Raw genomic sequence first — 24,950 nt, 5'->3', positions numbered from 1 at the left:
TTTGACCAGTAATGACATTATAAAAATTTTTTAGAATCTTTTAACAGTTTAAATCAATGTTCTAAAGTCACTGAAAGCATTTTCTGTGGTCATTGTGACTAATGGTGAAGAGCATGCCACTTATTTTCATTCTTCAATAATGTTACTGAATTTCATTGAAAAGGGATAACGTGGATTTTAGTTCTTCTAAGAAGCCAAGCACGCTATATAAAATCTCCACATTTTTATTATAGGTACTACCCGCTAAGTGTTAATATAAATCTATTTCAGTCATTCATTAGAGGCTCACATGTCCATCCAAGCTCCTCCTTCATCTCTCAGCCTACCCTTCAGACTCCCAATAATTCTTCCCAGCTGAATGCTCCTGGTTAGTGTGCACAAATATTTCAGAATACTGTATATCAATTGTGGCAAATTGCCGGCGCTACTATGATGGGTCTTGCGCTTTTTCTTGGGGAGGGGGGGGCACGCGGTTCAGGGCACCGTTTCTTGCCCCTGATCTGGGGTATTAACTGCCCCACTAGTGTCCTGGAGGGGGGGAGTGGAGAGGGAGGGACCCGGGCCCATCCTCTACTCCGGGTCCCAGCTCAGGGGCCCTAGGGATAGCGGTAAACCACTTGAACTAGTGGTTCCTTCCCCTGGACTACTTTCCTCTCCTGCCCTTCAGCTTGTGGGGCTTCCTGCCCTCCCTCTGCACAAACCAGGTGTCCCTTTACCTAGGGTCTTGGTCTTCTTAGCCCACAGCAGCATTTCTCCAAACTCTCCTCTGCTTCCCTCCAAACTGCTCTCTGCGCCAACCCCAATCCACTCTGCTTCAAATCCTCCTCCTGTCCGATTGAAGCAGGGTTTTTTTTTAAATCAGGTGACTGGCTTCAGGTGCTTTAATTAATCTATAGCAAACTTTCTTCCCTCTACAGGGAATAAGGCTCCCTTCTTACACTCTCTTGCTCCCCTCTGGCCATGCTGTATCACACAATATACAGATTTAGTTCACAAAATTTAAATATCATAGCACAGTAAATTCAAAGAAAATTCTAGAGAAATGTAGAATAAAGTATGGTAAGATTACTTAATTGACATCTTGAGAAATAACATGTCCCTAACTGGGGCAGTTTCCAGGAAAGAGATTCCATTTTATGTATTTCATTACATTAAAACAATAAATAAATGTTACATTTACCCCACATAGTACTTGTCAGTAAGTCTGTAAATGGATTCATGGTAACTTACATTTTCCACTTTTTTGCTTCTTTCCTGCTACATAATTCTGCTATTACTTTGTATTTATAATAGCACCTTCTATGTAATTATCTTAAAAAGCGTTAAAGTGCATAACACCTTTGTGGTAAGTAAAGCAGTATTATTCCAGTTTTACACATCTGGAGTAGAGAAAGTAAGAGCCACATTTGTAAAGGTATTTGGATGCTTACAGACCAGGCGCCTAGCGAGATTTTCAACAATAGCTTAGTGCCTAACCCCCAGTGATTTCAATGCACAGGTGATTTTGAAAATTCCAGTTGGCACTTATCTGCATCTTTAGGCATCTAACCACCTTTACAAATATGACCGTTTGTGGCCTAGTCCAAGTCACTCACTTATACACCCCTACCATTATATAGGCTTCTTTTACATAGCAATATTTTTTAAAAAACTATGTTTTGTTTTTGTTATTTTAAAGTGAACTAGCCAAATAAAATTGAATATCACCCAGCACGGTGTATTCTGGTGACGCTCTGATAAATGAGGATGCTGACAGCCTACTGCTACTTCTACTCAAGACAATGGTGCTTAAATAGAATAGTTTCTTTGTCAGCTAAAAGGATTTTAGGATAATCAAGATTAGCACCACTTCTTACCTGAATTACCACAAGAATTCGAGACTCAGCTAATCCTTGCAGTAAACAAGTAAGTAGAGAAATCCCATTTATACCAAGGCTCCTGTTTGGTCCAATGACTATTATCATTAAGTCAGGTTGATAGCTATACGCTACAGGAAGAATGAATCCAAGTACAGCACAAAAGAAATTGTTTCTTTCAGCATCCTTTAACAAGAAACAGAAAACAATTTAACATTTATGTGAAACTCCAAAATCCCTGTATGTACCAAAAAACAGAGATTAAAAAATAAACAAAACAAAGAAATAAAGGAGAACAACTATAAAAAACTTCTAGAATAGATCACTGTTGAAAACAGGATACTTCTCTGATCTCATGTAGTGTTCCTATTTTCATATGAATCATTACTTGTATTAATTACGCATCATGCATTATTCATCTCCCCTTTCATTACAACTCCACCCCTCCAGGACTAGTGTCAGAGGCCATTTTAACCTTCTTCAAGCTGTCACAACTTTGGTGCCTAAGATGCACTATACACAAATGAAGGGGGAGATTTTTAAAGGCCTAATGGCAGTTAGATGTCTAACTCCCATTTGTATCTTTGAAATTTCCCCCCCAATTTTATTAGTAAAAACTTGAATCAAATTGATAATCTTAGACACTATTGTCAGTTTTACGAACTAGTAAATATACCTGATTCTATTCTAACTTAGTTTAAAAAAAAAAAAAAAAAAAGAAGTCCTTTATCTTATTTGGTTTCCAGAATTTTTTTAATGTACCTCTCTCCAGTTCAGAGAAATATGATATTTGGAGTTGGTCTTTTCAGTTTGCTGTTTCTGGCAAATGTTCATCAAAAGTATTTTTCTGTAGATAAAAAATACATTTCACTATTTCATCAACAACTTCTAATGAGATAATAAATAATACTAGTGAAATTAGTGAAAGTGGATATTAAAAATTATTCTTTGGATGATATTCGTGGCCCCTTATATAAATTTGATCTCAAATTTATCTCAACAGCAAACACTTCTGAATCATTGTAGTCCCTTGTTTAAATTGTGAAAAGTAAGATTAAAAAAGGTCAATACCAGTTAAAACTGAAATCTCAATAAAAGTAATTTTTTTGTATTAAAGTTTTTAGGAAAATAATGGTCAAGCCACTTTTAGTGGAAAGAGGAGCTGGAGAAGTAGGATATTGATATGTAAAGTTGGCCTTCAATAAAGAATTGTCTATTTGACTCTTCTTCCCCCCAGCCCCACATATGATTAGCAAGCACATTTTCATAGTATGCAATAAAGAAATAACTGCTTTCACAGTACCAAAATTGGGAGACTATGCCAAGCTGGGGAAGAAGCTTAAGGAAATGGAGGCTCAGGTGATCTTCAGTGGGATTCTGCCTATTACTAGAGGAGGAGAATGAAGGTGAGACAAGATTCTGATGATCAACAGATGGCTCAGGCAATGGTGCTATAAGGAGGGCTTTGGGATCTTTGACCACTGGGAGGCATTCATGGACAGAGGACCGTTCTTGTGGGATGGACTCCACCTGAGTAGGGAGGAAAACAGACTTCTAGGATGGAGGTCGGCACAACTCATTAAAAGAGCTTTAAACGAGGAACTTAGGGGAAATGCTCATGTAATTTCCACACTTGATTTTAACATTGAGGGCGAGGAAAATCAAGTAAGAAAGGATTCAGGAATGGAGAAAGGAACAGCAGGGGGTACAACAATGTACATTAAGAGGAAGAATAGTGGTGATACTGGCAGTAGAATGACTGTACCCAATCGGGCAATGAATGTCGGGGAAGCCAAGCAGCAACAATTAGGACATGTGTTACCCGGGCTCCCTGCACTGGTGTACAAAATGGAGGAACTAGAACTATTGGTACAGGAAGTGAAACCAGATATTATAGGGATAACAGAAACATGGTGGAATCGTAGACATGGACTGGAGTACAGGTATGGAAGAGTATGTGCTGTTCAGAAAAGACAAATAAAGGCAAAGGTGGTAGAGTAGCAAAGTATATTAATGATAAGATAGACGTAAAGAAATTAGAAGTGATGGAATGGATAAGATAAGAGTGAGTCTGTGCCAAAATCACTTTGGGGAAGAAAGCTTCTAGAAGTTCCCCTGACATAGTGCTTGGGGTGTGCTACAGACCACCAGGATCTAATTTGGATATGGATATGAACATCTAATGTTTTTAATGAAATAAATAGTACTGGAAATTGTGTGATTATGGGAGACTTTAACTTCCCAAATATAGATTGGAGGACAAGTGCTACCAATAATAGTAGGGCCCAGATTTTCCTGGATGTGATAGCTGACTGATTTCTTCTCCAACTAGTCGCTGAAGCAACAAGAGGTGATGCCATTTTAGATTTGGTATTTGCGAGTAGTGAGGACCTCATAGAAGAACTGGTTGTAGAGAACAGCCTTGGTTTGAATGATCATGAGCTAATTCAGTTTAAATGCAAGGATAAACAAAAATAGATCTGCAACAAGGGCCCTTGATTTCAAGAACTAACTTTAAACAATTAAGGGAATTAGTGAGAGAGATGGACTGAACTGAAGAACTCAAGGATCTGAAGATGAAGGAGGCTTGGAATTACTTTAAGTCATAGTTGCAGGAACTATCTGAAGCCTGCATCCCTAGCAAGGGGAAAACATTTGTAGGGAAGAGTGGCAGAGCAAGCTGGATGAGCAAGCATCACAAAACAGGTGATGAAGAGAAAGCGGAAAAGCCTACAAGGAATGGAAGAGGGGAGGGATCAGCAAGGAAAGCTAGCCTCTTGGAGGTAAGAAAGTGTAGGGATAAAGTGAGAACTCACAAAAGCCAAGCAGAGTTGGATCTTGCAAAGGAAATTAAAACCAACAGTAAAAGGTTCTATAGCCATATAAATAAGAAGAAAAGAAGGAAAGTAGAAGTGGGACTGCTAAACACTGGGGATGGGGGTGGAGAGTAAATATTATCTAGGCCTAGCCCAACACCTAAACAAATAGTTTGCCTCAGTTTTTAATAAGGGTAATGAGGAGCTTAGGGGTAGTGGCAGAGTGGCTAATGGCAATGAGGATGTGGAGGTAGAAATTACCGCATCTGAGGTGGAAGTCAAAACTCATACATCTTAATGGGACTAAATCAGGGAGCACGGATAATCTCCATCCAAGAATATCAAAGGAGCTGGCACATGAAATTGCAAGTCCAATAACAAGGAATTTTAATGAATCTGTAAACTCGGGGGTTGTACCCTATGACTAGAGAATTGCTAATATAGTTCCTATTTTTAAGAAAGGGGGGAAAAGTGATCCTGGACACTACAGACCTGTTAGTTTGACCTTAATTGTATCAAGGTCTTTGGAACAAATTTTGAAAGAGAAAGTAATTAAGGACAGAGGTGAATGGTAACTGGGATAAAATACATTATAGTTTTACAAAAGGTGGATCGTGCCAGACCAACCATATTTCCTTCTTTGAAAAGATAACTGATTTTTTTAGACAAAGGAAATGCAGTAGATCTAATCTACCTGGATTTCAGTAAGACATCTGATACAGTTCCACATGGGAAATTAGTTAAATTGTAGAAGATGGGGATTCATATGAGCATTGAAAGGTGGATAAGGAACTGGTTTAAGGGTGGGGGACTACAACAGTTCATATTGACAAGTAAACTGTCAGGCTTGAGGGAGGTTACTAGTGGAGTTCCTCAGGGATTGGTTTTGGGACCAATCTTATTTAATCTTTTTATGACTGACCTTGGCACATAGAGTGAGTGTGAGCTAATAAAATTTGTGGAGGACACAAAGTTGGGAGGTATTGCCAATATGGAGGAGGACCAGAATATCCTAAAAGAAGATCTGGATGACCTTGTAAACTGGAGTAATAGAAACAGGATAAAAATTTAATAGTGCAAAGTGCAAGATCATGTATTTAGGGACTAACAAGAATTTCTGCTATAAACTGGGGACTTACCAGTTGGAAGTGACAGAGGAGGAGAAAGACCTGGATGTATTGGTTGATCACAGGATGACTATGAACCATGAGTTTGATGTGGCTGTGAAAAAGGCTAATGGAGTCCTAGGATGCATCAGGTGAGGTATTTCCAGTAGAAACAGGGAAGTGTTAGTATCATTATACACCTCTACCCAGATATAACGCGACCCGATATAATGGGGGTTCGCATACAACGCGGTAAAGCTCCGACACGCTGCTCTGAGCAGCATGTTAAGGGGGCCGGGCTGGGCCGATGGGTTGGATAAGGGGCAGAGGATCTTGGGGGTGATCAGGGGCTCCTCCCCACCCCCCAGGGTCTGGGAGGAAAGGGCTGGGGGGGGCACTTTTGGGGGCCCCACAGTCCCAGAGTGGCCCGGGAGATTAGCCGGGGGCAGCCCGCTCCGCTTCCCTCACCCCGTCCCCAGCGGTGGGAAGTGGAGCAGCCCGGCCCCAGCCTGCTCTACTCCACCAGCTCCCAGCCGCGGTGCTCCACTTCCTGCCGCAGGTGAGTACGGGGGGCATCCTTTCCCCAACGCTTCCCGCCACCGGTGAGTGAGGGGAGGTTCGGGAAAGGACGCCTTCTGTACTCACTGGTGGCGGGAAGCGGAGCGATGTGGCTGGGAGGTGGCAGAGTGGAGCGGGCTGGGGCCGGGCTGCTCCACTTCCTGCTGCTGCTGGCGAGTGCCTGTCATGGGGCAGAGGGTGTGGAGAGGGGTCGGAGCAGTCAGGGGACAGGGAGCAGGGGGGTTGGGTAGGGGATGGTCAGGGAACAAGGAAAGGGGGGCCCAAAGCAAGTTCAATATAACGCAGTTTCACCTATAACGCGGTGAGATTTTTTTTGTCTCCCGAGGACCATATTATATCAGGGAGAGGCGTATAAGGCACTGTTGAGACTTCATCTGGAATACTTTGTGCAATTCAGGTCTCCAGGGTTTAGGAAAGATGAATTCAAATTGAAACAGGTACAGAGAAGGGCTACTAGGATAATCCAAGGAATGGGAAACCTACCTTATAAGAGGAGGTTCAAAGAGCGTGGCTTGTTTAGCCTAACCAAAAGAAGGCTAAGGGGAGATTTGATTGCTCTCTCTAAATACATCAGAGGGATAAATACCAGGGAGGGGGAAGAATTATTTAAGTTAAGCCCCAATGTGGACATAAGAACAAATACATATAAACTGACCATCAATAAGTTTAGGCTCAAAATTAGGCAAAGGTTTCTAACCATCAGAGGAGAGAAGTTGTGGAACAGTCTTCCAAGGGGAGCAGTGGGGTAAAAAACTAAACAGACTTCAAGACTGAGCTTGATGAAGGGATGACATGATGGGACTGCCTATGATGGCATGTGGCTCACTGGTGACCACCAGTAGCAAAAATCTCCAATGGCCAGAGACAGGACACTAGATGGGGAGGGCTCTGAGTTACTACAGAGAATTTTTTTCCAGGGATCTGCCTGGTGGGTCTTGCCCATATGCTCAGCGACTAATTGATCGCCATAGTTGGGGTCAGGAAGGAATTTTCCCCTAGGTCAGATTGGCAGAGACCCTGGGGGTTTTTCACCTTCCTCTGCAGCATGGGGCACGGGTCACTTGCCGGTTTAAACTAGTGTAAATAGTGAATTCTCTGTAATCTTGAAGTCTTTAAACTCTGATTTGAGGACTTCAGTAACTCAGCCAGAGGTTAGGGATCTATTACAGGACTGGGTGAGCGAGGGGAACCATCAAGATCATGTAAAGTTTGAGTCTAATGTCACAATTGGCTTGCCCCACAAACCTCTACACAGCATTATTATTTATTAGGACCCCATTGTGCTAGGTGCTGTACACACACAATATGCCTACATCTGTACAAACAACAAGAAACTTGCCTTCCATGTTAGGTTCTAATACTGAGATAGTTTGATGCCGTTTAGCAAATTCAAGTCCCACATGGTATTTTGTATACATTTTGGAATACACTGTGTCTTCAAGGCACAGCTTTGTGATGAGCATGTGTAGCCATATTAGCCCAGATCCTCAAAGATACTTAGGTTCCTAGCTTCCACTGAAATCAACTGAATTTCAACCATTGATTTCAGTGGAAGTCTAAATACCTTTGAGAATCTGTGCCATTGCTCTGCTGGGATTGCCAAGAAAGCTTCCAGCCCCCATGGTAACACCCATTGGAGGTGACTCAGATGGAGGAAATCTTGTGTCCTCTGTGACCCACATGGATCCTGGAGGAACAGTTGTGGACTGGGGCCAGCAGCAGGAAGATCTTGTGTCTCTGCAGCCGTTCTGTGCCCCTGGTAGCTTTCCATTCCCCATGGCTGGCTAGGGAAACCCCCTCAAAGAGGGGTCCTAGCCATGGAGAGACCCCCCGTGGAAAAGATAATATAGCCATTTTGTAGATAAACTGCAGAGTTGGGTGGGAAATGATGTATGCACGCCCTCTCCTTGCTATCTGCCCAGTCCTGCTTCTTCCTCTCCTAATACAAATCTAGAGAACAACATAGAGTCCCACTGAGTCTAGGGTTCTAGATGAGCATGGGCAAGATGACCCCCCCACTAACCCTTTTGCAGCATGCATCATACAGTTCCTAATCCTGGTGCCAGTTCTACTGGTTGTTCAAGAGGGCATGACCATGGTCTGACCCTTTGTTGAGGCTGGTTTCACTGTTGTTCTAGCCTGGAGCTGGCATTACTTCAGACAAGGACTGGGAATGTATCTGGCCCCTCTGTAGGGGCACATGAATGTGAAGGCAAAAGATATTTTGTGCCTTCTCCCCACCATCACATTCACCTGTGCTGGGCTCTTAGTGACTTAAATAAAGCATCTGTGATTAACAGCAATACATTTGATCACATATTGCTCTTTTTAGATCCCTTTTTTAAATAGCCTGACATTTCAATCTCAATTTTCAATAATATCGAAAAGGATTATACTTTAAACCAACAACAAAACCTACCCGAGACAACCCTTATAAGGCAACCTTCTGTCTTTAGAGGCCATCCCAAAATATCCCTAAACATACTGAGTACAATTCTGCCCCAACTTTATTAGGTATCAACTCCATTAAACAACTAATGTTTGTCGGGTGCTTGGGTAGTCATTTAATGCAAGTTTCCTCAGACATATGTGCACCTAGAATCATTTAGAAATGATCCTCTGGGATTTAATCACCTGAAACAAATGGAAAGTCTTACCCATCATCTAAATCGAGTTCAAGATCCACGTCTCCAACAACTATGCAGAGCACTCTACAGAACACAAAGAATAATTATGTGTGTGTGTGTTATACACACACACACACAACTTACATTTATAAGTTTCTAACTTTTAAAAACATGCAGTGCAATTAAGTAATCAGTACAAGAAAAAAAATCTGAAAATGTGGCCATTTGGCTAAGGGGTTTACATGTGTGGAAGAGAATTCAATCCAGAAAAAATAATAAACAACCGTGGGTCTTCTCTGAATTTGACCTATTAGCAATATAAAAAACAATGGGATAGCATACGGGTTCATGACAGTTCAGGACAAAAAACAAATAATACAATAGGCTGATAAAAATAATGGGGACTTAGGCAATCAAAAAACAGAGTTAGAAAAACTGTTATTTAACAATCACTCTTAAAACGTTGCGTTTTGCCTTTGATAACTAGATAGCTTTATGGTCACATTTACAGGGTTGCCTATATTTAGTATAGGCAATGCTGCACATATTGAGGTGATGTTGTTTCATTACAGAGGCAAATGAAATGTTTTTAAGGCAGTCCATTGTAGTTTATGAACTTGCATCACATTTTCAAATTTTATAAGAGAGCACCATATCCAATAAGCATAGCTCACCTTTGTAATCCAAAATCAAAGCAGTGCTTTAGTGCAAAGGTTGTAGAAACAGAAGCCAGAGATGATTCTGCAATTCCATTGCACACCTAAAAATAAAAATTTGTATTAATAAATCATAATAAATCCTATATCATACCATTTTTTAATTTGTACCAGTTGAACCTGTTTTTGTCTATACATTATATATAAATGCAAACAAAGCTACAGCTGTGTGAAAGGAACATTAATGATGTAGCCTAACAAGACTGGTAAAAGTCCTCGTGGCCCACTACCTACAAAGAGGATGTGTTTGGCTGTTATGCTACATAGTTGCTCTGTCTGGCAACCTATTTAAAAGCGTTGTTCTATGCTGAAAAGTGACTCTGTAAAAATGGCACCATGGGGTTCCATGTTTATTGTCACTCAATGACTTACAGATAAATCTGCTCAGTTTACAAGTAGGCACTGCTCAAGAGGAACAAACACTGGTCTGGGAATCAGGCTGTGCCAAGTTCTAACTGTCACTGTCATTGTGATCTTGGCCAAATCCCTTCACCTTCCCATCCCCCTATCTGAACAATACCTACCCCCGCAAAGATTAAATTAGCTAATGTCTGTGTCATGTCTTCAGATGCTACATAAATATGGAGTAAAACAAGGATTTCACAATTCCCAGCATGGGAAGCTCAGCCTAGAATCTGAAAGTCAAAATGGGAACTTTTTGGATTTTGAACAATAAAGGTTCTCCAACTGCAATTTAGTTATTAGTTCTCTTGACTGTTGTACAATCCAGCTCCCTCTCCCAGAGCTGAGTGGGGTTGGTAATGTTAGCAGACATAAACAACTTGCTTTTGCCACCAACATCTGCAAATATGACTCTAAATATCAATAGCAGGAAGCAGACCTGTTGAGTACGAAGGGGTCATTTTGACAGTTACTTTTCTGACAAGTACTGCACTTTAGAATGAGATGTTCATCCAGAGAGAAAGTTTGCAACTGTACAATGACAAAATACAAACTCATTTATGTTTCTCTTGTTATTTGTAATTCTTCTGGTCACTCCTGCTAATTGTTGATAACAGTTGTGTTTAAATATAGTCTTGATACTTCAAAGCCCATCTTTCCTTAGTTCCTGATCCTGCAGTGAAATCATCACACTGAATTTGGGGTATCACATTAATTTTCATGGCAATACACTGATGTTTTAAACAAAACAAAGAGGATTATTGCTTCACTGGAGAGTTAAACAGAGAGAAAAGCTCAGTTCTGAGTAAACTGTTATTCAGACATCAACAGATATAATAATAAAAGGGCTAAACTGTACATTTAACATGCAACCCACAATAAGGGAGGATGCGTAACTGCACTGCCCCAATGGTAGGATCAAAAAGGAAAAATTACTCCCAATGTGCACTGGGGAAGGAATAATTTGAGACGCTTCTTTATGGGGTGCAACATACTCCATTTGCATCGCCTTGGCTCTACCTTCTCCCCTCCCAGTTTTGCTTGAAGCATCAAGTGCACAGCCCTCTGCACTCCCTTAAGAGTCAGAGCAATGATCTGGGAAGGCCTACAGAACAAGGGGGATTCTTGCTCCCTCATATGCCCCTGCTCACATAAAGGCAGGGCACAATCTTGATCAAACACAATCAAAAAAATTACTGAAGTAAGCTGCTGTTCATATATATTTTCTCTTATCTTTCCCATTTACTTTAGTAAGTAGTCACAATTTTAACACAGATACAATCTGACGGAGACTAGCAGGATAGGAAAAGACATAACTAATATTGAGCTAACATTGAAGAACAATCAAAGAGCAGAAGAAACATAGAAAACAATATAGGCAGTTAATATTACCTTCTTCTTTAGTATTTTATCTAGGATAGCCACCACATTCTGAAGAGAGAGTAAAGCTCTCTCTTCCTTCACAAGTTCTGCATCAAGTGCACTGTAAAATAAGTTTTTTAAAACTAATTAAAATTGGGTTATGAATAATAATCTGTTATATTCTGAATAGTATAGTAATGTTAATTAATAAATGTTTCTAAAGCATTTTATAAGTGCTACACATTTGTCCTCAAAGAACTAGAGGTGGTCAGAGGATGACAATTTTGTTTCATGACAATTTTTGAGATCTTGAACTTTGTTTTCACTCCACAAAACCCTTTGGGACACTTTCCAAAACAGAATTGTGTTGAAACAGTTGTTTATGGATTGAAAAGCTTAGGTTTTCAATTCAGGTCTCCCTCTACCTCTCTCTGGTCAGAAGTGAACAGAGAGCCCTGGCCCTCAGAAAACTTCCTACTGCAAACTTCATTGAAATCGGTATGTTTCTGCAAAGTGTTTTAGTTTTGGAAAAAACAAAACACAAAAAAACCCAGTATATTTGATTAAATTACTTTTAGTCACAAATGTTCTGACAAGCTCTATAAAGAGCTTTGCCGACATGGGAGATATATATCATTTACCCTATTTTGCCGATGGAGAAACTGAGGCAAAGGTTAAGGAAGGCCAAGGCCAAAGAGAAAGTTAGTATCAGAGAACTAGGATTAGAAGACAAGAGTCACTGGTTTCCAGTCCTGTGGTCAAATCACTATACCATGCCCACTCCGCAACATTAAGTTGACAGCCACATAAATAAAACCAACCTGACAAGAGTTTTCAGTTCTTGTGCATTCATTTCCATCTCCACTTGAACAGATATTGGTAGCAAATGTGCATCAGCTTTAGAGACAATTGCTGCTGATGTTTTAACAGGAGGCACTGGAAAGAGAATTTTTTTCATGTGTGATTCCAAAAACCTGTCTATTTTGATAGCTTCATCACTGTTAGTCTTCCCAACCGCTTGCTTTGCTGTGGGATGTGTACTAGTTTGAATTAGCTCAGCCTCCATCATCTGTTTTGACTTGGTAACGAGATTGTGTAAAGGAGTTGCTTCTAGAAAAAAAATGCATTTTTTGGGTTCATAAGTATCATAAAACGCAAGTGTAATTCCTAGGCACTAAAAATGTTATATATTAACATGTACAGTAATTGCATTTATTTACCATAGAGGGGTGCATTTGCCTGGCTGGTGCAAATATATATTTGCAGGTGCTGATTTCAACATATTTATGCTACAAAGAAATATGTAATTTTCAGAAGTGATATTTGGCATTCTTGTTTTCATAATAATATGGCTTCAACCTTCCTTTGATTAATATGAAAGATAAGCAAATAAAGCTGTTTCTAAAAGTTTTTATTTGCAGTGTAAAATAAATTGTTCTGTATTCTTTGATGCCCCAATCTTACAGGTGCTTAACTGAATTAATTGCACTGAGTTCATCAGACCCACTCATGTACATAAAGTTATGCACCTGTATAAGTGTTTGCAGGAAGTGTTTGCAGGATTGGGGCCTAAAGGTATACTCATCCTTGAATAAAAGCCATAAACATTACTGGGAATATCTGTGTAAATCTCAAGAGATTAGAATCCTATATATGAGGCTTTTACCCAACAACCTCAATTTGAAAAAGCCTACAATGTGTACCATTAGCTGGGATGGACCACAGTAGAAGGAACGAAACAAACAACATGAAAGGAATATTTTTCAGAACATGTACCGCTTTTATATTCTGAATTGGTGGAATGATTCAGCAGAAAGAAAACCAGTTGCAGTTAGCAAGGTTTTTGCCACAAAGGAATATCACTAGTAGTTGTAAGAAGAAAGCAAAATAAATTAACAAACAGAAAAAGAACACACAATACTCCTCAGCATGAGATTTAACCCAGACTTATGACACTGGTGCCAAACCTTCACAAAAGCATCCTCTGCCCCTCTTGTCTCTCAAGCAGCCAATCTGAGCAAGCATACAAAGGGAGGAGGAAGCTGACCAAAGGTTAACCCTTTGCTCACTGGGGACCAAATACTGATTGTGCATCCTTTAATACATATTAGCACTTCCAACCAAGGATGTCACAGCATTTTTGAGACACTGAGGACCAGATTTTCAGCTGGAGTAAGTAAATCAGTGGAGCTATAAAAATAGAAAACTCAATCATAATGGTGGATTTCAATTATCCCCATATTGACTAGGTACAGGACAGGATGCAGAGATAAAGTTTCTAGACTTTCTAGACCTTCTTGGAGCAGCTAGCCCTGGAACCCACAAGGGGAGAGGCAATTCTTGATTTAGTCCTAAGCAGAGCACAGGATCTGGTGCAAGAGGTGAATATAGTTGAACCGCTTGGTAATAGTAACCATAATATAATTAAACTAAACATCCTTCGGGGTGAGGAGAAATACCAGAGAAGCCCACCACAGTAACATATAACTTCAGAAAGGGGAACTACACAAAAATGAGGAAATTAAAAGGAACAGTAACAAGAGTGAAATGACTGAAAGCTGCAGGTAAACTTTAAAAAACACCGTAATAGAGGCTCAAATTAAATGTATACCCCAAAATTTAAAAAAAAAATAGTAAGATGAACAAAAAGTGCCACCATGGCTAAAAAACAGAGTGAAAGTGGTGGTTAGAAGCAAAAAATAGAAAGGAGCATAAACTCTGGCAAGGAATAAATGGTCAGTTTTCAGAATAGAGAGGTAAATAGTGGTATCCCCCAGGGATCTGTACTGGGACATATTCATAAATGTTCAAAATATTCATAAATTATTTGAAATTGGGGTAAACAGTGAGGTGACAAAGCGTGCAGATGATAACTTAACTTTCTTGAGTAATTTTGTAAGTCCAAAGCTGACTGAGAAGCATCACAAAGGGATCGAACAAAACTGGGTGACTGAGCAACAAAATGGTAGATGAAATTCAAATGTTGATAAATGAAAAGTAATGCACATTTGAAAACATAATCCCAACTATACATACAAAATGATATGGTCTAAATTTGATGTTATCACTCAAGAAAGAGATCTTGGAGTCATTATGGATAGTTCTCTGAAAACATCCACTCAATATGCAGCGACGGTCAAAAAGGCTAACAGAAAGTTAGGAACCATTAGGAAAGGGATAGCTAATAAGTAAGGCTATGTTTTAGTCCTGGGTATTTTTAGTAAAAGTCATGGACAGGTCATGGGCAGTAAACAAAAATTCACAGCCCATGACCTGTCCATGACTTTTACTATATACCCCTAACTAAAACTTGGGCAGGGGGCCACAGGTGCTGGGGGAAGTTGGATGGTTGGTAGGGCTGGCAGAGGTCACTACCCGGCTCCGCATGTCCCTGCAGCTCCTAGGTGGCAGAGGAGCCATGGGGGCTTTGCACGCTACTCCTGCCACCAGCTCCGGCTGCACAGCTCCTATTGGCCAGGAACCGCAGCCAATGGGAGCTGCGGCCCAGGGGCCTATGGGCACGGGCAGCACACGGAGCCCCCTAGTCCTTCCACTGCCTTGGAGCTGCAGGGCCATGCCAGTGGGAACCAGGGAGCCCCCCACCCCGAGGTAAGCATCCACGCACACACTGCCCAACCCCCTGCCCCTAACCCTGAGTCCCCTCCCACACCCCTGAACTGCTGCTGCTGGCCCAGGGGCTGCCCAAGTTGGGCAGCCCCTAAGCCAGCACTGGCCGCTGCAGAAGTCACAGAAATCACAGAAAGTCACAAAATCCATGACTTCCATGACAGACTCGCAGCCTTACTAATAAGACAGTAAATATCATAATGCCACTATATAAATCCAAGGTACACCTCCACCTTAAATACTAAATACAGTTCTGATCACCCCATCTCAAAAAACTGATTTAACTGGGAATTGGTCCTGCTTCGAGCAGGGTGTTGGACTAGATGACCTTCTGGGGTCCCTTCCAACCCTGATATTCTATGATTCTATGAAAAAGGTATATTGGAATTGGAAAAGGTACAGAGAAGGGCAACAAAAATGATTAGGGGTATGGAACAGCATCCATATGAGGAGAGATTAATAAGAGTGGGACTGTTCAGCTTGGAAAAGAGACTACTACATGGGGGATGTGATAGAGGTCTATAAAATCATAACTGGTGTGGAGAAAGTGAGTGAGGGAGTGTTATTTACCCCTTCGCATAATACAAGAATAAGGGGTCATCCAATGAAATTAATAAGCATCAGTTTAAAAACAAACAAATGAAAGTACTTTTTCACACAACTTACAGTCAACCTGTGAAACAGGATGTTGTGAAGGCCAAAACTATAACAAGGTTCAAAAAAGAATTAGATAAGTTCACGGAGGATAGGTCCATCAATGGCTATTAGCCAAGATGGTCAAGGATGCAACTCCATGCTTAGGGCGTCCTTAAGCTTCTGACTGCCAGATGCTGGGACTGGACGACAAGTGATCCATCCCTTGAGAATTGCCCTGTTTTGTCCATTCCCACTGAAGCATCTGGCATTGGCCACCGTTGGAAGATAGGATATTGAACTAGATAGACCATTGGTTTGACCCCAAGTGGCCATTTTTATGTTCTTATGAGCTATGCCAAATTACACCAGCAAAGAATTTGGCCCTGAATAGTGATCCCTCACAATACTTCCGTGAAGTAGGTAGGTTATTTGAACCTATGGATATTAATTATAAATCTTTTCTGGAGTTCAAGTATGTATCACATTTATCAATCACATTAGCAAAAAGAAACAGAAGACCAATTACCTTCATACATCAGACATTTCCAGTATGGTTTATGTGCAGCTCTCACATTTTGTATAGACTCAACAGCACTACAAAAGACAAGTGATTAGCATCATCAGTTCAGATGAAAATATAGGGAAGGTTGCCAAGCTGAACATAAGACTCCGTTTCTGAAGTTTTTGCTAGAAAAACAAAGAGAAGGGCATGTTACTTGGAATGATTACTTGCAAGTGTCAGCCACAGAAAATGAAAGAGAATGTGTAGTGTTGTAGTCCTGGATCAGCTATCGACTGAGTACAGAGCTTGTTTGTGAGCAAGAGAGACACCAGATGTGCTCACTATACCATCCTTTAATGCTCTGCCCGCAGGTATGGCTGAGGTTAGCTTGAATAAGGTATTTCTCACACAGTGCAACCTAGAGGCTGAACAGTATAATACAATTTAGTGTTCCATTACACGAACACATTGCTGTCCGACAGGTTTCAGAGTAACAGCCGTGTTAGTCTGTATTCGCAAAAAGAAAAGGAGTACTTGTGGCACCTTAGAGACTAACCAATTTATTTGAGCATAAGCTTTCGTGAGCTACAGCTCACTTCATCGGATGCATACTGTGGAAACTGCAGAAGACATTATATACACAGAGACCATGAAACAGTACCTCCTCCCACCCCACTCTCCTGCTGGTAATAGCTTATCTAAAGTGATCACTCTCCTTACAATGTGTATGATAATCAAGTTGGGCCATTTCCAGCACAAATCCAGGTTTTCTCACCCCCCACCCCCCTTTCCAAAAACCACACCCACAAACTCACTCTCCCACTGGCTGTTATCATCTGGTATTGCCAGTCACGGCATTAGGAGTTCAGCTTTGACTGAGGTGGATGTCTATAGAGAAACAAGGCTTAAGGATAGAGATAGTAAAAAAAATTCCCCTCCTGAGTTCTTTCACCTTTTAAGCTCAATTGGAAATAATCCCAGAAAAGGAAAACAAAACCAGAAATACATGGATCATTTTGAAGTGGGAGCGATCAGAGTCAGAAAAATAATGCATTGTAGCAGCATATTAAAGCCCTGATTCAGCAAGGTATAATAAGCACATGCTTAACTGTCCCATTGATGGAACTATTCATGTGCTTAAGGCTAGACATGTGCTTATGTATCTTTCTGAACTGGGGCCTAACTTCTTAATTTGCATTTATCAATATCATAATATTGTTTAATATTTTTGAGCATCAGGATTAAAAAAGTAAGGAATGAGCACTTTAATTATTTTCTGGAAATTGTAGCATTTTTAATGAAATGTTCTGTTTCCCACATTCAGGTTTTAAGGTAGTTTTCTTTACACTTTTAGGCTTGATGATACAAGTAGAAAAAATAATATGAAATGCCCATGTGACTTGATTTCTAGCTCACACTCCAATAGATCCAGTTCAATGTACAATCAGCGTCTTCCATAAACAAGAAGAACAGACACATATAGCATGAAACAAAATATTTCTTGATCCATACCTTAAGCACGGTGCCATTTCTCCAGAGATCTGGGGGAGAGGGTCTCTAAGCAAAGTTTTTACAGTCATGCAGACTGATTCAGACAATGACTTCAAATGGTATCCACCCTAGGAAAATTAAACTATATTTTGTGCAATGCAAAGAACAAATACGTACTAAATAAACTATCTGTAAAACGTGCTTGTAGAAAGTATATTTTTTCATTTAAAAATATTCTACATCCACCTTTTGAAATATGCCTGCATGTTAGCTAAATGGAAAGTAGGATCTAATGGCTAGTGCCATGGAAATAAATAGTCAGCTACAGTTTCTGTTTCAGTCTGAAAACACTTAGTCAGAAGCAACTTGTTAAAATACGTCATTGTGAAATGACACCAATGAGCATAATATGGTTGGACTGCATTACTGGAAATCAGTTATGATATTACCAAAAAAAATAAAAAAATAAAAAATTGGGAAACTTGGGGTGAGATTCCGTACTGAGCCACTAAAGGTACGTCTACACTGCAATTAAAAACCCACGGCTGGCCCTTGCCTCAGGCTCACAGGGCTCAGGCTAAGGGGCTGTTTAATTGCAGTGTAGATGTTTAGCCTGAGCTCTGGGACCCTCCCACCTTGCAGGATCCTAGAGTGCTTTCACAAGGGGACTCCTCACCCAGCTGGAACAAGGAATTTTAGGGCCCCTTTATACTGCTCTGGCCCTCTTACCCAACATAAAAGGGTCAGAATTGGGGGGGTGAGGATCTCACCCATGATGCTTTCATCTCTATTAAACTCATTTTCATCTGCAAGTATCTATTCTGATATACACCTTAGTGCTCAAAGATTGCAACACTGACACCTCTGGAGACTGAAATCCACTATTCATCCATTGACAGGTATAGAATGGTAAAAGACCAATGTATCATAGAACCATAGAATATCAGGGTTGGAAGGGACCTCAGGAGGTCATCTAGTCCAACCCCCTGCTCAAAGCAGGACCAATTGCCAACTAAATCATCCCAGCCAGGGCTTTGTCAAGCCTAACCTTAAAAATTTCTAAGGAAGGAGATTCCACCACCTCCCTAGGTAACGCATTCCAATGTTTCACCACCCTCCTAGTGAAAAAAGTTTTTCCTAATATCCAACCTAAACCTCCCCCACTGCAACTTGAGACCACTACTCCTTGTTCTGTCATCTGCTACCACTGAGAACAGTCTAGATCCATCCTCTCTGGAACCCCCTTTCAGGTAGTTGAAAGCAGCTATCAAATCCCCCCTCATTCTTCTCTTCCGTAGACTAAACAATCCCAGTTCCCTCAGTCTCTCCTCATAAGTCATGTGTTCCAGTCCCCTAATCATTTTTGTTGCCCTCTGCTGGACTCTTTCCAATTTTTCCACATCCTTCTTGTAGTGTGGGGTCCAAAACTGGACACAGTACTCCAGATGAGACCTCACCAATGTCGAATAGAGGGGAACGATCACGTCCCTCGATCTGCTGGCAATGCCCCTACATATACATCCCAAAATGCCATTGGCCTTCTTGGCAACACGGGCACACTGTACATTAATTTTGATGTACAAGAGTCTTTTCCAGGTATTTTACTTTCCATGCCCTTTCAGTTCTTGGCCTCTCTGCTAAGACTAATGGATTGTAACTAGGGCCAGGCAATATCACAAATAGCATTTGTTAAAATTATGAGATGTGGCTGGCCTGATGGCCCATCAGAGGTGAGGTACTTGGGTTGCAGCTGGTAAAGTGCTTCCTGCAGCCTGCTTATGGAGCAGCCATGGCATTAGCCTCAGAGGACAATGCTTGCTTCTGTCTTAGCTAGAAAGAAGGGACTGCAACTGTAACTCTGTAACAGGCAGAAGAGAGGAGGTTTAAAAGGAATAATTAAATGGAGAATGAGGATGAGAAATGGGTTCGCCTTAGGAGAGAAACCAGGCTTGGATGCCTTGAATGAGTAGTAATATCTCTACAAACTCAACATGCCCACAAGAGCCATCAGTTCTTTAGGATGCTGTCGAGAGGGTGAGTGTGAAGGATGCACCATGAAATGTTCAGAAAGATAAAATATTTTCTTAGTTAAAAAGATAGCTTTCAATAGCAGTAGGTCGTGTAGAGGTTTTTTAATAAATACAATGAGAAATCAATAAGGACTCCATTACTGGGTAAATATGTACTTGGGCAGATGACTTTAAAAGCTCTATTGGGGCAAGGTTTACTTGCAAAAATGTCCATAATGCAGCCTTGTTCTTAATGGATCTGATATGGTTCGGAGTAGCACTCCAGTTGCTGTGCACAAGCACTATGAACCCACATTGAAAGCTTTATTTTTTTAAATCCAAATATAAAATCATCATATAAATTCTCTCTCCATCAAAAGTGTAGACTACAAAATGTTAGTTTAAAAGAGATGCAGCTTTTTTACACACTCACAAGAGCACTGTAAAATCTTAACCATTCTTGCATTCCTGGTTCTCAAAAAAGACATTCTAGTAAAGTTTCACATGCATAGGGAAAGAATTTATTTTGCTGAGCTTTTTATTTCTAGTTTCAGGCTAGGGTGAGGCTCTTATACAGAGACCCTCCCCTCCAAAATGTACAAAAAAATGACACGTTTAAAGCTTTACCTCTAGAACTGCACACAGCCTTCCATTAGCTAACTGCATTAGGAAATGTGTAAGGTGGGCAAAACACTCTGGAGTAGCATTCATCTGACCCTAAAAACCAGGAAAATGTTAGAAAGAAAGAAATAGAAGCCTTGGTCAACAAAGCCGGTAACATAAGAACTGCTATAGTGGATCACCCATGGTCCACATAGCCCAGTATCCTGGTTCCAGCACCAGATATTTCAGACAAATGTGCAATATGTGGAAAAATCTGTACCTCCCCCCACCAACCCATAAATGTCTCAGGCCTGAAAATAATCTTGAACTTTTAGGAATTAGGCTGAAACATGAGGTTTTATTCTTGGTCAAAGTGAAAATCTATCTATCAATAGCTGGACAATTAGGACATTTAAAATATAAGTATACTTTTAAAATAAAATTATGAATGAGAAAAGATGCAAAATCCTGTAAAATTGCTTACCTCCGGGTCACCAATTCCTGAATCATATCCAGAAGAGACCAGAATAAGTTCTGGAACAAACTAAGATAAAACAAAGATATGTTATATGGAATTTTTGCAATCCCTGGGCCCAGTCCTGTCAACTGGATTACTCAGGAAAATTCTTTATTCAAGACTTAGCCTTTGTATTGTTTTCATTACAGCCTTTTACACTGAATATGTAAAAATAAAATCCTAACTCATTTCAATATTTCACTAGTCAGGCATCAATCATTCAGCCACTCCTTTCAGTAGAAACAATGGACCGACTGCATTTCAAATGCATACAGCATTCCTATACCTACAGATATTTATAAAAACACCACTTTAAAAAGTATTTAGAAAGGGTAACAGGTTCTTTTTTATTATTTTTATTCAAAAACTAGAACAAAAACATTACCTCAAAAGCCACTGGAAGCAACACATGGAAAAATGCAGCTAGATAATCTGAATTTCCCATTCCGACCTGCAAAACCAATGCATGAGATACGAAGCAGCTCTTTTTTCTGAGAAAGTAATGTGTTTATTTTCTAGGGGCCAGATCCACAAAAGATTTTAGGTGCTGTGATCCTAAGTATGCCTGTATTCACACCCTGCACACTACTGTAATAATCTTTGTACAAAATGTGCCTTGTGTTGTATAATTTAAAAATTAATAACACACTGACTATTTATATTCTTGTGTGATATATGTATGCAGTGTATATTAAGAGTTATGGATATACAGTAGAATTATGACTAAAATGTGTTGAAATCAGGTATGTCGGGGGAGCTGGTAAACAGGAATGACTTACACAAAGCAATGTGTATTTGATTCTCTGACCAGCCCAGTATTCAGTTAAAGACAATGACGGTCCACTTTTAAATATTAGGTAACAAAGCTAACAAGTGGGGGAAGAGAGGGGAAAAGAGCACAGAGCTTCCTTCATCACCAGATTCCATGGTGATTTCCTCACAGCTTGAATAAACTTTACTTTGAGGGGTACCCTCAGAAGAATCTGTTTCAAAGTTTTAATGGTCTATAAGCACAGGGTGGCGAATCTCAAGTGATAAGCAACTGAATCAACTGAGTTTTATAAGACTGTAATATTGTATACAGTGTACAGAGGTCTTTTCTGGAAGCTAATGACACACTGGTGATTAATATAATTGGGAAAGGTATTTACTAACACTATATGAGGAAATATGGATACTTACATGATATTATGCTTTAAAGTCTGTGGCCAAACAAGGTGAAACAGTTTCCCTCCCAGACAGGATAAAATGCAACTATTTACCTGTAAACTATTCTCCTGTAAATTAAGCATGTGGAATCAAAACAATGGAAGCCCATTTACATGCAGGGAGGTGGGAAGCCCACAGGAAGGGGAAAACAGCATGAGATCATCCCACCTCTTGAAACAAAGTCACTGAACTTTGGAAGATATAAGCAAAGATAGAAGCCATCTTTGGCTTCCATCACTAGATGGACACAAGGGAACAGAGTTCTTGCAAGCTGAGAAAGATGGGTCCTTCAACCAAGGAGAAGTTGAAGTCTCTGGAAACTGAATGTAGGTGAGAAACCATCTTGAACAAAGCTTATACCTTGCTAGATTGAGTTTTAGATGTGTGTTTTTCACTTTTATTTGCTTGTAGCCCTTTCTAGGTATATTCCTTCTACTTGGCATCACTGAACCGATGTCTTGTTGTTAATTAATTTGTTTTATTTTTTACTATAAACCAATTCAGTGCTCTGTTTAAAGGGAAAGCTGCATTTACTCAAGTTAAGTTAATAAGCTATGATGTGCTTGTGTGTCTTTGCAGAGAAATAATAAATTTCATTTGTTTCTCTACTGTCCTGCTACTCTGAAACAGGTGAGGACTGGACATTGCAGAGCACACAGGCTTTGAGAAAATTTGGGATTGGGAATGTGTTGGGGTCACCTTGCTGGTTGTAACCGAGGCTGGTGGAAGACACAGTGGGGCTATAGACAGGCTGCTGGGGTCAGAGCTGCTGAACCAGGACTGTCTAGCGCACAGACACTTCAGGGTGTGACCTGCATGCTTGTAGGTGGTGAACATCCCAGGCTGGGAGCTACAGCAGCAAAGCACTGTAAGGCATGCAGGGTTTCAGGGAAAATGGTGACACAACTGCTCACTGGTCTGGATTGTATCCAAAATCCCATGACAGATGCCTATGTCCCAGTTTTAGGCACCACTGCAATCTGCAAAACCCCCACCTGGCTGCCACCTAACCCCACAGGTACCTAAATTCACTCAGTACCTAAACTTTTGCTGTAAAAGTCCCGTAGGCAGGTAAGTTTCTGCCTCTAAGCATGCGCACTGCTGCCTAAGACAGGCATCTGGATGCCCATCTCATGGCTAAGCCCCAGACCGATGCTCAAACCAGGAGAAGATAGATGGAGGAATACTTATCCTACCTGAGTCCAGCACGCAAGCTCAGAGCATGCCTAACACTAACAAAATAGGCAATGAGGACGATCTTTAGCCCAGTGGTTGGAGCACACACCTGGGATGTGGGAGACCCTGGTTCAATTCCTTCCTCTACCTGATGTAGAGAAGGGATTTGAAAAGGGATAATCACAGGGCTAAAGGTTATTAGGGAGCTTTCCTCCTCTTCCCTTCCCTGCCATCTTGTGTGGAGTGAGACAGGCCCTACAAAATAGTTTAGGCATCTAAGTCACCTGACTCCAGGAAAAGGGTTTCCACAAGCAGAGACAGGTGCCTCTCTGCAGGCTGGACTTAGGTGCCTAACTCTATAAGAGCGGAGGGACTTAGGACATCCCCCTCTTGTCAGCATCTCCCATTGGCCCGCCTAAAGTGCTGGCTTTTATGGATCCCATTCTCAGGTGCCTATCTCTCCCCAAGTGTTGTACAAAGGGGCTAAAATCCTAACTCAGGCTTTGTGGTTTTCAAGGTGCATAAAAGTTAAGCATTGCAATGCCTAAGTCCCTCTGTGGATCCAGGTCTCAGTTCCTTCAAGACTTTAGGGAAAGCCAGGAGCAACAGTTAAACAGGAGGAACAGAATACAAAGCTGGAGCCTTAGCTTTTAAGGCCCCAGTACAGCCATCCATCCCCATTCAGCAAAGTATGTAAGCATCCAATTTCAATGGGTCTTAAGCACGTGCTTACGTTCTTTGCTGAAGAGGGATGGATTTCATCATGTGCTCAAATGCTGTGCTGTACTGGGGCCTAACTAAATAACATACAGATAAAGGAAGGGAAATGTGTGAATTGGTGATAGATTGTTTAAATCATCACACTGGAAGTCATTTTCTCAGCAGACATTCCATTCACCAGAACGCGTGACCTCTGCCAAGTAATCAAGTCAATGCATTTCTCATAAAAAGTATTACTTCTAAAACTGCTAAGACAACATTGCCCTGAATGCATGACAAAGTTACTGAATTTCCACTGTTATGCTATCAAGCAACATTTACCTTATTCCAAGGTACATTTAAATTGAATCCTTTTCCTTTTCCCTGACCAACAGCATCATAATCAGATTCTCTGAGCAAGGGCCAGAACTGCTGATGTTCATAGCGATGCCAGGAGTAATAGAGAACACTGAAAGAAAGAACAAACAAACCCAACTGAAACAAAAAGTTATGAAGGATCTTTTCACATCTGACCCTCTCTGGCTCATTTCACAGAAAGCATGAAAATAGGCCTTAAGTAGCAAATATTCCTCATCTTTCTCTCCACTAATCTCTGAACAAACTGGCACCCACTTACTTGAAAAGCTCCGTATAGTCTAGCACAACAGTTAAATTCAGCTAGGACACTTTTGCTGTAAGTTTCTGGCATAGACTCCTCTAGGGCCAGAGAAAAAGAATTTTCGAAAGAGGGGTTTTGCTGATGGGCTCAAAGTTTTTAGCTTTCAGAAAACAGCATAGACCAACTGTTCACTGAATATTTGGATAGTGGTGCGGAGAGAGCTTTTTATCAGCAAACAAAGGCAGCCACGGGGCTCATATTGTGTCAATTTTTCTAGAGTAGACTTACAAATTACTTTTAATTAGGTTTAAAGGTTTGTTTCGCTTTGTTTGACAAATGAGAATAAATAAATACAGTTTCAAAGAGAATGAAGTACCTAAAAGAATGAGAGTCATTTT

General features: G+C 40.7%; 1 protein-coding gene across 6 annotated transcripts in view; it reads right to left on the bottom strand.

Annotated features, from left to right (window-relative positions):
* Positions 1-24,950, bottom strand: part of HDAC10 (histone deacetylase 10) — a gene marked incomplete at its 5' end in the record, with an annotated part of 33,768 nt that overhangs the window by 2,894 nt on the left and 5,924 nt on the right. For 4 of the 6 annotated variants that reach the window (XM_084651544.1, XM_084651548.1, XM_084651546.1 and 1 more), the window contains 12 exons: positions 1,857-2,042; positions 2,619-2,703; positions 9,015-9,068; positions 9,659-9,744; positions 11,495-11,585; positions 12,286-12,574; positions 16,254-16,321; positions 17,742-17,848; positions 20,357-20,446; positions 20,817-20,876; positions 21,235-21,300; positions 24,276-24,402. In XM_084651544.1, coding sequence (XP_084507670.1) covers positions 1,857-2,042; positions 2,619-2,703; positions 9,015-9,068; positions 9,659-9,744; positions 11,495-11,585; positions 12,286-12,574; positions 16,254-16,321; positions 17,742-17,848; positions 20,357-20,446; positions 20,817-20,876; positions 21,235-21,300; positions 24,276-24,402 — 1,309 coding nt within the window. Of the gene's footprint in view, positions 1-716; positions 828-1,856; positions 2,043-2,618; positions 2,704-9,014; positions 9,069-9,658; positions 9,745-11,494; positions 11,586-12,285; positions 12,575-16,253; positions 16,322-17,741; positions 17,849-20,356; positions 20,447-20,816; positions 20,877-21,234; positions 21,301-24,275; positions 24,403-24,950 lie in introns of all 6 variants that reach the window. The other 2 variants (XM_084651545.1, XM_084651547.1) reach the window with 2 other exon arrangements.

This window comes from Lepidochelys olivacea (assembly GCF_965140295.1).
Source record: "Lepidochelys olivacea isolate rLepOli2 genome assembly, chromosome: 1".
Classification (NCBI taxonomy): Eukaryota; Metazoa; Chordata; order Testudines; family Cheloniidae; genus Lepidochelys; species Lepidochelys olivacea.
The sequence above is the reverse complement of the archived record's forward strand: the minus strand, read 5'-3'. Positions and strand labels throughout refer to the sequence as shown.